At 48.9% G+C, this 13,415-nt stretch overlaps 1 protein-coding gene across 1 annotated transcript in view; it reads left to right on the forward strand.

Moving 5' to 3' along the window:
- EDEM3 (ER degradation enhancing alpha-mannosidase like protein 3) overlaps positions 1-13,415 on the forward strand; it is a 501,369-nt gene that overhangs the window by 399,019 nt on the left and 88,935 nt on the right. The window contains exon 17 of the mRNA XM_078641446.1: positions 2,653-2,847. Coding sequence (XP_078497572.1) covers positions 2,653-2,847 — 195 coding nt within the window. The remainder of the gene's footprint in view (positions 1-2,652; positions 2,848-13,415) is intronic.

Genomic DNA, 13,415 nt, shown 5'->3' on the forward strand with positions numbered 1-13,415 from the left:
ACCTATAGCATTATTTAAATTGTATTCAGACCCGTGTACTGGCAGTTCTACTCAAAAACCTTGCACAGATTCATGCTTGGACCTACCTGCGCTTCTGTGATGATGGCCAGCTAACAGGTCTCCTCCTCGAAATTTACAGTGAAAAGGAAGCTTTCGCACCCATTCACTCTGGTCTGGATAAAGGCACACAGAAAGGGTACGGATTCTTCGTTTCCCCTGTTTGTTCTCCACATTGAAGCTTTTGTAGCACAGAGAAGAGCAGAGTGAAGTATAACGGACATTCCCTTTGGTCAAGATAAGCATAAAATCACATTATTCCCGACTACGTGTTCCTAAGTATGGAACAGCAAATAACTCTATGCTACAGCTATAGTTACGACTTAAAGGTCGGCTTTAAGATAAACCTCACAAAGGTGGATATCTTGAACTTCACCCTTGCTTAGATGGAGATAACAATAGCCTCACAACTTCTTACACCTCTGCGCAGTGATTATCAAAGATGGTCTCCTATCTTTCTGCCATTGTTTGGCAGAATTAACACAATCAAGATGAATATATTACTATGGGTGTTATACCTTTTCTAGACACTCCTAATTCGGATCTGTAAAGAGTTCTTTGCAGTAATCAAAATGATGTTAAATTTGATCAGGCTGAGCAGTATGATTAGACTGGCTTATCCAAATCCTAGTTTACTATAGGTTTGCACAGCAACGTGTCATCACAGACTTGTCCCTCGAAGAGACAGATAAATCATGGGCGCATGTAGCTAGTGCTGCTTTGGGCAGAGCTTTAACTATATGGGATTTCGTTTGAACACCAGGTAAGATGGACACTACCTAATGCCTACATTAGAACTGCCACAAACCCTTCATTAAATGTCTTGGATACCCTTACTGAATGCTGTAGTTTGACAACCTTTGCTTCCTCAAACACCTCTTTCCACCATAAGCCTGCTTTTATGCCAGCACTAGCCCAAGGTCAGTTTGATTAATGGAAAAAGGTAGTGCTGTGCTATTTCGGATATCTTGCATGAACAGGACTTCCTGTCCTACAAATCATGCAAGTAAATATTCACCCAATACGAAAGTGACTTAGCAATATACTCAATTGAGGCACCCGGTTATAAACTAAGCCATTAAACGAGATACAACTCTAGAGGTAACCCCGTTAAAATAATTCATGAAAACAGATGGACACGCTAAGGGACAGATAAGTATAGCGGCTCCTTGAGTCCCCAACCCCGAGTTTCACCCCACTGTTAGTCACATTGGAACAGTATCCCGGAGTAGGGGTAGAAGAGGAGCAATGGGAAATCCTCTGGCAGGACATCTCTAGAAATTCTAATAGCATCTCAGGCAGGGAGGTGCATTATACGGTCCTTGACTGGTATTTGGACTCATTAGGCACACATGGTGGGACCACACACACATTAATTTCTACTGGGTGGAAATTCTAGCTGCCATGAAAAGCAAGTTTGATTCTCCGCCTCAGAGCTGGCTTTTGTGTTGTAGACCACCTATTGATGTGGAATTGCTTGGGGTCAGCAAAACCGCCTTAGTTTCATATTGTAAAAAGAAAGAACATTGCAAACCTCACTGTGGTGTCTCTGGAGGTCTGACTCTGCTGACAAAAGGAACGATCCTATGAACACATACCCCGGGGGTAATATTAGCTCAGTCTGAGAGTGGCGTGGAGGTGAGGGGGCTGGAGGGACAGGAGAAGTTAGACTACTTTTGTTTCTTTTTTTTTTATACTCCAGCTTTTTTCTGCCGGGTAACAGGATGTAGGCAGGTGTTTGTGTGGAGTTACCTAAATGTGGGCTCGGCTGGACAACTGTGTGCCTTATTTTTATTTACCGTTTTTTCTATAGCACTACTTCAGGTGGTGTTTGGGCGCTTTCCAATGAAACAGCAATTACTTATTATTGGAACATATGGGTCAAGTCATATAGAATTTATCGCTCTGTTGAACGTTAAAAATAGGGGGTTGGAGAGCAGAGGGTGTGAAAGTTAATGATGAAGAACAAGGGTATCATTAGGATTACAAACAACTTTTAATTCTCATAGGACTGTGTCTTTATAGACATACAATTCTAATTACTGATGAATCAAGCGTCTACTGTCTAATCCTATTTATATCATTCACATAATCTAGTCTAGGTGACACCAGGTTGTTGGAAGGATATACAAATTTCAAAAAGTGTACTCCAGAGTGCAAAAGCCCCATAATAAACAAATTGCCCTCAGCACTCGGCCAGAATCAACACAAGATAGTGGCCCAAGACTTTCATTGTTGAAGGCTCACTCTCGTCATGAACAGTAGTGTCTCAAGAGCTTGAAACTTTCGTTCCTCGCATTAGTTTGGTATTTTACACTCCATACTCATAATGAGACATTAATTGGTAGTTTAGCTTATCTTTATGCCTATTGTTAGTGAGGCATGCATTTTGTTTCTAACATTTAATGGGTTTGCTTGAGCTCCAGAAACATGTGTATTCCAGTGCGGCCTGCTTTTCTAACCTAATTTTGTTTAGCTTTTCAAACTCCGTACTCTATTGTATTGGCTTGATTTTCTTATCTATCAGGCGTAGCATGCGGCCTGATGGTTTTAACATATACAGCAACATTGAGACAAATTAAATATATCTTTTAGGCTGCAAGCTCTGTGGATGCTGAAGATGGTTTACGATTCATGCAAGAAATGATTGAACTGTCCAGCCAGCAACAAAAGGAGCAACAGCTGCCACCTCGTGCAGTTCAAATTGTCTCTCACCCTTTTTTTGGGAGAGTAGTATTGTCTGCGGGACCAGCACAGTTTGGAATGGACCTGTCCAAATATTTAATGGGGGTATGTAGAAGTATGTGTAATGATTATAAAGTTCTGTTGCTGAGAAAACGCAATTCTGCCTTAGGAGTACTCCTAAAGCTTGTAAGAAAGAGCCATTATTTATGAGATGTAATGTGAATGTTAATATTTTCCAATGCATTGTACAGGTTCCCTTCCCAGTACAGATCAACACAAATTCAGACACTTTCTGAACTACTAAGCGCAAGAGAGTTGGCAGTGTTAAAATAAGAAATGCCAGTATAATTGATTTTACTGTAAATTGATGAATTTTTTATATGTTGCCGAGTACAGACCTAAAACCTGTTTAGCTTTATATTGATCACATTTTCGATCTAATGTTTGTCCTCCCTGGACTTCGGCAAGCCCCACTTCTGGTCTCATTAAGTGTGTGAGTTGTGTTTAGCAGATTACTGGGATTTTCATCCTAAAACTGGCAAATGTCACCAATTGACACTGGCTGACAACGGGGTAAGATCTCTCTGTTTAGGTCTTGGGTGGACTTCTGGCAGTGATGATCCTCATAGTAATACCATGTATTGTCTTATCCCAATCAGGACTCATCTCACTGCGATATCTGTAAGGCCATTTCTTCAAAGATGCTTAAGGACCAAGAAAGGAAACTGGCTCGTTGTTTGCTTGAAAGAAACCAAATTCTCCTTTCCAGGGAGGATGACCACTTCTCTTTGGAATATTATGCCTGCATCTAGCTCTTCCAAATAATCTGAAAAACACTTCTTCCAAAAGCACACTAGAAAAGGGCGAAGAACAAACTGTGCAGAAAAGTGAACTAAATATCCAGCACTTCTGACATCCAGTCAGATTTGGCGCCGAAATCCTTGAAAACCAAATATTTACTGTTGACCAGAAAGGCCCTGTCGTCAACTTGCACCTCATCAATGAACTCTAAGGGTAGTTCCCTGTCAGTGGGCAGGAAACCACTATCGACTATCCCTTCAAAACCGAATGCAAAGCCTATCTCAACTATAACTACCTCGATAACGACTGGTAACAGATGTTGTACACAGCCTCTAGTCTACGCATTTGGACATGTGCTATATTGCTGCTTTTCATTCACAGGTAGAATGTCATAAGGAGTATGACTATCAGTCTCACAACTTCACAGGCTGCCCGATTATGATCTTCTTACCCCTGGTGTCCATACACGTTCCAGCTATGATGCAGGTCCCTGTTACATTAATGGCTGTTACAACACATGAAGGACACATTCCAGAGGTTGCATTCGCAGCAGCCTCTGCCACCAACTACACCAATGCTACCGCCTCCTCCCTGGATGCTACCACCTCTGCTGCCACGACCTCTGCAAAACAAGAGACCTCTGTGTGCTCCCAGTATGCCAGATAAAGTTTTGTGCCCTGGCCCACTGATACCTAGGGGCATTGTGCAATTTAGCACATCTGACTATATGTTTGATAAGGACGAAGGCAGACATTTTGGGGAAGTGCATTATGATGATGGACATGAGTGGAGGGCTTCATTCCTAATAATTATTGCAGCAAATTGCCTTTAAAACCTGACTTGTATCCGTATGACAAATGCCGCTTTCGCGCCCTGATCGAAACAGCAGTAAAAAAATTGCCCTTCCAACTGCTTCCTTTATAGCAACAATGTACATGACTTCAAGGGAAAGCCTCACAAAAACACAATATCTATTCCAATCCTTGGTTTCACCCGGTCGGATGGTCTCAGATTAATGCATACACGTTTCAGGCTCTCGTACATCACTTGGAAAAGGACAGGCCACCAGAATCTGTGCAATCTTGCTTGACTGGTCACCCGAAGCATGACTCCATCAGTGTAGCAGCAACTCAGCACAGATCAGAAAGCTCTGGCACTCCAGCTTCTGCTTCTCCAGACAGATGGAATGTAGATGCACAGGCTATTTAGGCCCAAATCTGTTCTGTAGCTGCAATATCCATAAAAGCTGCGAATTCCTAGGTCTTCATGGAAGGATATGAATGCAAGATGTGGCATGATATTTCCCCTCTTATCAACCTTGTACGAGAGGACAGAAGGGAAGAGTTTAGTACCCATTATAACGGAGTGTACAGATGCTTCATCTGCCATCTTAGACGTTGCAGTGTGTTTGCAATGTAAGTTTCCTTAAACTAGTTGGGGCAGCAGTCTTGCATAAGCAGGGATGGCTTCAGTCAACTTTGTTACATGAAGGAAATCAAAACAAAAACTTTAGACACTGCAGAGCATCAAGATGGAAATAAATGAGGAATGATCCCCAAGAAATTCATTTGCCCCTCCTTTTCACTCATTTAGGTGGCTCAGAGACCTCAGCCCTACTGGGAAGCTTCTCTCAATATGGAGGCTAAGAAAGACCTTACTTTTGTCCAAGACACGCGGGCTACGGCCAAAGGTACTCCTGATGAAGAGATCTGCTCCAAGGTTACGGCAGAAAATTGGCAAAGAGGGGACACCCCCTCCTACCCCCAACCCTCCCCCCCCAAAACACACATCCGTGATTCCTGGACAACCAGGCGAGAGCTTCACTTAAGCAAGCTGCTTCAGGTTCTTTCTGTTCAAGAAAAAATTTAGAGCAGTGGTGGTCATGTGTATCTGTGAAAAATAATAATTCTGTGGTCTTCCATAATGCCTATTCTCATACCCAGATACATTCAGATCACAGACAAAACCTACGATTTTCAGTGGCAAGGCTGCATTATTAAGTCATAGTGCCTTCATTTGGACTGACGTCTGCACCCAGGACCTTTACTAAGAGCGTGGCACAATTTACTGCTTTCCTTTGAAGACAAGGTCACCTATTATATCCATACTTGGACGACTGTCTTGTAAAGGCACTATCAAACAGAGTCCTGTGTTTCCACAGCAGCCCGCATCTGCCTGCTGTAGGCATTAGGACTGACCTTGAACACTGAAGTCTTCCGTTAATCCTGTGAAAAGTTTGCGATTCCTAGGGGCAATTCTGCACAATCAATTGGGGAAGGCTGCCCTCTTGAGCAGAAGAGTAACAAGATACCCAGCCATGGTAAAGGCATTTTGCTCAAAACAGTCAGTGGCTATCAGGATATGCAGATCCAGCTTATGTGTCATGATATCTTAGATAAGACTGATTCCATGCTGTAGGCTTCGGATGTGACTTATTTGGCAGAAGCTGTATCTTCAGTTGAAACGGGTGACTTGCTCACAGAACAACACAGTGAAATTAACCAGAGAGCTTGAACAAGCTTTTGTGTCATGAAGGTTCCTATAAAACCTGAGAGGTCTTCTGTTCTAGTCTTCAACAAACAGGATAATCAAGACAACAGATGTGTTACTGGAAGGATATGATGCACACATGCAAGAGCTGTCCACAAGAGGCCGCAGATCCGAGGCAGAGATAGAACTTCACAAACATTCTGGAGACGTGCCATCGGACTAAGTCACCAGTTGTTCTTTCCGAGATGAGCAAATCAAGCGGTCTTGATCCAGATGGATTTCGATATACTACATCCCAGAGTAGGGAAGAGCGAGGTCCTTTTCTTTGTCAGAAGACGCACAGATGCTGTAGGACTGAGACGACATCAGTAAGGTGAACATTGCAGTCTAATATCTTCCAGGATGCCAAGTTTGAGACAGATATAATCTGTCAAGCATGATCAGATTTCCTCAAGTGGGAACTCTACCACAGCCATGTTTTAACAGTGGAATCAGTCAAATTATAGATCTGTTTACCACCCTGGGAAATAAGAAATATAAGCATTATACCAGCAGGATTCATCAAATGCAGTCCAAAGCAATGTTCTTTCAATGACATAAAAGACTATCTTTGCATACCTTTTTCCTCCTTTACCCTCATTCCCAGAGTACTGAGGAAGTTGACAGTAGAGCACTGTACCAACATTCTGAGTGCCCGATTATGGTACAGTGGATGAGGTTAGGCGCAGCAGCCAGGGGGACTGACTCAGGAACCCTGGGGCTCACGGTTCGATTGCCAGTGGCAGATCAGCATAGCCCAGCACCATGTGACTGGGCAATAGCTCTCTTAATCTTCCTGATGGCCCCCAGCACCTTGACACCTTCGGGTAATTGTTTGCGCTTTACAAATACTGGATATTTACATTGATTTTGCCTTTACTTCGAATCCATGCATAAAGCATACCTGAAACCACTTTTGTTTGGCGCCCACATGTTTGTGTTGTGTATAGCTGTAGATGCACATGTTGTACATACTCCTGGCACCTAGTGTTGGGTCTGGAATTGTGCAAATTGGTTTTCTTCGGTGAAGTCTTAGAGTCATGGTCATGGTTACTCCACCTATTGCTGGTAATGCACTTGGGCATCGGCTGCATTGTTAGATTGTTTTTGTTTTTTTCCCTGCCTCCTGGTTCAGACATGTTCTCACAGAGCTCCGGGGCGAAGCCTCGCGGTGTAGACGCTGGGCCTGTTCGGATCCTGCAGGTTATTCAGTTATTTGGATATAGAAGGGTAGTTAGTGGGATAGAAGAGGGAAAGAGGTTTGCATTTATATAGCGCTTGCTACCCCTGATGGGGTTTTGAAGCGCTTTTTTTTCGGCGAGTAGCACTCTACTATGGAACCCATAAGGATTAGTGTTGAATTAGTATGGTGAAACATGAAAGTAATTTGAGTGGTGTATATGTTAGTCAGTTATTTGGATTGAGAAGGGTTGGGGAGGGGTAGAAAAGGAAAAAAGGTTTATAGAGTGATTACAAAGGTACAATACAGGATTAGTATAGTGTAGGCACTAGTCTGTGCCAAATTAACATTTTCGTATAAGTAAGACGTTCAGCAGGGACTAACCGCATTCCCAATCAGGGTCCTATGCCCATGCTCAGTGATACTTCATCTTTCTCCTTAGTAATACCCAGCCACAATCCCACATCGGATCGGTGCCCCATCATCATCAATGATGTCTCAACTCTCTCATGACCCATGGAAAAACACCAAACTCATCTCTCTTTTGAAACAACCCTCGCTTGACAGAAAATTTCTCTTAGCGTTTCCATTCTTCAGTGCTACTCTGATGTTGCATAGAGCTCAGAGGAGCACTGGGGCTGAGGGGTAGCTCAGAGGAGCACTGAGGCTGAGGGTAGCTCAGAGGAGCACTGAGGCTGAGGGGTAGCTCAGAGGAGCACTGAGGCTGGGGGTAGCTCAGAGGAGCACTGAGGCTGAGGGGTAGCTCAGAGGAGCACTGAGGCTGGGGGTAGATCAGAGGAGCACTGGGACTAATAGGAGAATTGTGGCTGCAGGGAGCTCCGGACAACAGTGAGCCTGCAGGGAGCTCAGAGGAGCACTGAGGCTGTAGCGGGCTCATAGGAGCACAAAGGCTGCAGGGGGCTTAAAGGAGAACTGACTGCAGGGGGCTCAGAGGAGCACAGAGGCTGCAGGGGGCTCAGAGGAGCACAGAGGCTGCAGGGGGCTCAGAGGAGCACAGAGGCTGCAGGGGGCTCAGAGGAGCGCAGAGGCTGCAGGGGGCTCAGAGGAGCGCAGAGGCTGCAGGGGGCTCAGAGGAGCGCAGAGGCTGCAGGGGGCTCAGAGGAGCGCAGAGGCTGCAGGGGGCTCAGACGCTGCAGGGGGCTCAGAGGAGCGCAGAGGCTGCAGGGGGCTCAGAGGAGCGCAGAGGCTGCAGGGGGCTCAGAGGAGCACAAAGGCTTCAGAGGGCTCAGAGGAGCAGTGAGGTTGTAGGGGAAACAGAGGAGCAGTGAGGCTGCAGGGGGCTCAGAGGAGCAGTGAGGCTGCAGGGGGCTCAGAGGAGCGCAGAGGCTGCAGGGGGCTCAGAGGCTGCAGGGGGCTCAGAGGCTGCAGGGGGCTCAGAGGAGCGCAGAGGCTGCAGGGGGCTCAGAGGAGCGCAGAGGCTGCAGGGGGCTCAGAGGAGCGCAGAGGCTGCATGGGGCTCAGAGGCTGCATGGGGCTCAGAGGAGCAGTGAGGTTGTAGGGGAAACAGAGGAGCAGTGAGGCTGCAGGGGAAACAGAGGAGCAGTGAGGCTGCAGGGGAACCAGAGGAGCAGTGAGGCTGCAGGGGAACCAGAGGAGCGCAGAGGCTGCAGGGGAACCAGAGGAGCAGTGAGGCTGCAGGGGAACCAGAGGCGCTGTGAGGCTGCAGGGGAACCAGAGGACCAGTGAGGCTGCAGGGGGCTCAGAGGAGCCCAGAGGCTGCAGGGGGCTCAGAGGAGCCCAGAGGCTGCAGGGGGCTCAGAGGAGCCCAGAGGCTGCAGGGGGCTCAGAGGAGCGCAGAGGCTGCAGGGGGCTCAGAGGAGCGCAGAGGCTGCATGGGGCTCAGAGGAGCGCAGAGGCTGCAGGGGGCTCAGAGGAGCGCAGAGGCTGCAGGGGGCTCAGAGGAGCAGTGAGGCTGCAGGGGAACCAGAGGAGCAGTGAGGCTGCAGGGGAACCAGAGGAGCAGTGAGGCTGCAGGGGAACCAGAGGAGCAGTGAGGCTGCAGGGGAACCAGAGGAGCAGTGAGGCTGCAGGGGGCTCAGAGGAGCACAGAGGCTGCAGGGGGGTCAGAGGCGCGCAGAGGCTGCAGGGGGGTCAGAGGAGCGCAGAGGCTGAGGGGGTAGCTCAGAGGAGCACTGAGGCTGGGGGTACCTCAGAGGAGCACTGAGGCTGGGGGTAGCTCAGAGGAGCACTGAGGCTGAGGGGTAGCTCAGAGGAGCACTAAGGCTGGGGGTAGCTCAGAGGAGCACTGGGACTAATAGGAGAATTGTGGCTGCAGGGAGCTCCGGACAACAGTGAGCCTGCAGGGAGCTCAGAGGAGCACTGAGGCTGTAGCGGGCTCATAGGAGCACAAAGGCTGCAGGAGGCTGAAAGGAGCACTAACGCTGCAGGGGGGTTTAAAGGAGAACTGAGTGAAGGGGGCTCAGAAGAACACGGAGGCTGCAGGGGTCTCAGAGGAGCACAGAGGCTGCAGGGGGCTCGGAGGAGCGCAGAGGCTGCAGGGGGCTCAGAGGAGCGCAGAGGCTGCAGGGGGCTCAGAGGAGCGCAGAGGCTGCAGGGGGCTCAGAGGAGCGCAGAGGCTGCAGGGGGCTCAGAGGAGCGCAGAGGCTGCAGGGGGCTCAGAGGAGCGCAGAGGCTGCAGGGGGCTCAGAGGAGCGCAGAGGCTGCAGGGGGCTCAGAGGAGCGCAGAGGCTGCAGGGGGCTCAGAGGAGCGCAGAGGCTGCAGGGGGCTCAGAGGAGCGCAGAGGCTGCAGGGGGCTCAGAGGAGCGCAGAGGCTGCAGGGGGCTCAGAGGAGCGCAGAGGCTGCAGGGGGCTCAGAGGAGCGCAGAGGCTGCAAGGGGCTCAGAGGAGCGCAGAGGCTGCAGGGGGCTCAGAGAAGCGCAGAGGCTGCAGGGGAACCAGAGGAGCAGTGAGGCTGCAGGGGAACCAGAGGAGCAGTGAGGCTGCATGGGAACCAGAGGAGCAGTGAGGCTGCATGGGAACCAGAGGAGCAGTGAGGCTGCATGGGAACCAGAGGAGCAGTGAGGCTGCAGGGGAACCAGAGGAGCAGTGAGGCTGCAGGGGAACCAGAGGAGCAGTGAGGCTGCAGGGGAACCAGAGGAGCAGTGAGGCTGCAGGGAACCAGAGGAGCCGTGAGGCTGCAGGGGAACCAGAGGAGCCGTGAGGTTGCAGGGGAACCAGAGGAGCAATGACTCTGCAGGGGGCTCAGAGGAGCACAGAGGCTGCAGGGGGCTCAGAGGCTGCAGGGGGCTCAGAGGAGCACAGAGGCTGCAGGGGGGCTCAGAGGCTGCAGGGGGCTCAGAGGAGCGCAGGGGAGCGCAGAGGCTGCAGGGGGCTCAGAGGAACGCAGAGGCTGCAGGGGGCGCAGAGGAGCGCAGAGGCTGCAGGGGGCTTAGAGGAGCAGTGAGGCTGCAGGGGGCTTAGAGGAGCAGTGAGGCTGCAGGGGGCTCAGAGGAGAACAGAGGCTGCAGGGGGCTCAGAGGAGCACAGAGGCGGCAGGGGGCTCAGAGGCTGCAGGGGGCTCAGAGGAGCGCAGATGCGGCAGGGGGCTCAGATGCTGCAGGGGGCTCAGAGGAGCGCAGAGGCTGCAGGGGGCTCAGAGAAGCGCAGAGGCTGCAGGAGGCTGAGTAGGGCAGAGGCTGCAGGGGGCTCAGAGGAGCACAAAGGTTTCAGAGGGCTCAGAGGAGCAGTGAGGCTGCAGGGGAAACAGGGGAGCAGTGAGGATGCAGGGGAACCAGGGGAGCAGTGAGGCTCCAGGGGAACCAGAGGAGCAGTGAGGCTCCAGGGGAACCAGAGGAGCAGTGAGGCTCCAGGGGAACCAGAGGAGCAGTGAGGCTCCAGGGGAACCAGAGGAGCAGTGAGGCTGTAGGGAGCTCAGAGGAGCACAGAGGTTGCAGGGGGCTCACAGGACCAATGAAGTTACAGGCGTTTAGGATACCACTGAAGAAGCAAGGAGCTCAGAGGAGCATCAAGGCTGCATGCGATTTCAGAGGAGCACTGAGGTTGCATGTGCTCTCAGAGGAGCTGCATGAACTCAGAGGAGTCCTGTTTGCCACCATCAAAAACGCAAAATGCCCAAACTTTGGCTCCAGGTGCCACACCCATGGGCTTTGGGCATGCTTTGAATTAACTGGTCAGGGATATTTGCCTACACTTTGCTTATTCTCCCACTACTTCCGTTTGTGGTTCAGAAGCTTTAACAAACATCCTCACTCTCATCCTTGTGGTCCCTATCTGGGCCAGACAGCCCTGGTTCACCACCCTCCTCGACCTCTCTCAATGGTGCCTCACGAAAAGTTGCCCAGCAAGCCAGACCTTCTCATGCAGAGCAACAGCACGCTGAGACACCCTTGCCACAAGCAGGTACGTTTTACGATTTAGCTCCCTAGATCTTACAATTTGGCTCCTTAGGTCTTACAATTTGGCAACCTCAACCTACCCCCAGACAGTATGATTGTCCTGAGTGATGCCTGCAGGCCTTCAAGAGCCTGCTATTTAGCCAAATGGGAAATATTTGGGCACTACTATATTGCTAGGCACATCAGCCCTTCCCTCACAGCAGTCAAAAATATTGTCTGTTACCTGCTTCACTTGCATCAATCTTTCCTCGCTTGCACCTCCATTAGACTTCATTTAGCTGCTGTTGCTGCATACCTTCAGAACAGGGAACACATATCATTCTTCAGTGTTCCAGTTATTATAGCTTTTATAGAAGGACTTAAGCGTTATCCCACCCAGGGTGCCTTCTGCCCCTGCCTGGCATCTCAACACATTCATAAAACAAGGAGTAACCCTGGGGCCTGGGTAGTACAGTAATAAAGGAAACAATGGTCCCTAAAAGATAAAGTATGACCACAACTACATCAGTAGAATGGTTCTACTAGAAAATATACAACTTACTTTCCTATTCTTCATCCTGATGATGACCATGTAAAATTACCATAGAGGGTTGAAACGTAGACACAAAAATAGTGTACTGTGTTTAAGTAATTCAGGAGCCTTCAACTCTGTTAAAGCTGAAAACAATCAACTGTGCATCCTCCACATTCACTATTTATGTATATACTGATTAGCACTTGCACACTTCTTACTCACTTACTTCACTTTTATCTCGCCATAGCACAGTTAAGAACATCACTTCAATTTCAACTATACATAAGAGCAAAGTGAGCCCGTCTTCTTACGATTCTAAATGTTGAGTAATCAGAATTGTACCTTTTCTTGTTGGCTGACATCTGCAAAGCAGCTATGTGGTCTACTCCACGCATTTTCACCAAGCATTTCTGTGTGAACGTCTTAGCTTGCCAACAAACTATCATTTGCCAAGCTGTCCTATATACAGTATTTTAATCTTCTGTTGCATCCTCTTGCTAGCCACTGCTTAGGTGATGACTGCTCTACAGTCTTTGCCCAACATATGTATCTACAGCTGCACATGCCAGAAACTGAAAATGTTACTTACCCTGTAAGCACCTGTTTGTGGCATGTATTCCTGTAGATTCACATGCTCACAGCCCCTCCCTGGAAACCTTTGGCTTCTTTCTTCCCAGGGCCATCTTCTTCTGTAGCTCTACGTTCCATTTCCATCCTCATCCGCTGTGCAGGAAAAACAATACAACAATGGATCCATTGCCCATGCGCATTACCAGCAATAGGTGGGTGGATTCACCATACATCGTGAGTTGAAAAAGTCTTTGTGGAATTCCGATAAGGCGGAAGTTCTGATTTTCGGCAATCTACAGCCCACCTGGAGTAATCTCTGGTGGCCAGCAAAAATGGGTGTGCCACCTACCCCAACGGTGAAGACAAAAAATCTGGGTGTGTTGTTAGACAACAGACTTAAGTTTGGTCAACCAACTAATGCTATTGTGTCTGCCTCACACTTCCTCATAAAGAAAATTACGACGGTACTTCCCTATATCCCAGCACATACGCAGAAAACGGTGGTTACCTCCCTTATTCAGTCATAGTTGGATTACTGCAATGGGCTTTATCTTAATGCCCAAAAGCAGTGTCTGAAGAAACTCCAGGTAGTGCAAAATTCGGCGGCTCGTCTTTTGTTGAATCTGCTTCAGTATAAATCTGTTTCAAAGGAGATTCGGAAGCTTCACTGGCTTCCAGTGGTGCAGCGAATCAAATTCAAGG

This window comes from Lissotriton helveticus, chromosome 1_1 (genome assembly GCF_964261635.1).
Source record: "Lissotriton helveticus chromosome 1_1, aLisHel1.1, whole genome shotgun sequence".
Classification (NCBI taxonomy): domain Eukaryota; kingdom Metazoa; phylum Chordata; class Amphibia; order Caudata; family Salamandridae; genus Lissotriton; species Lissotriton helveticus.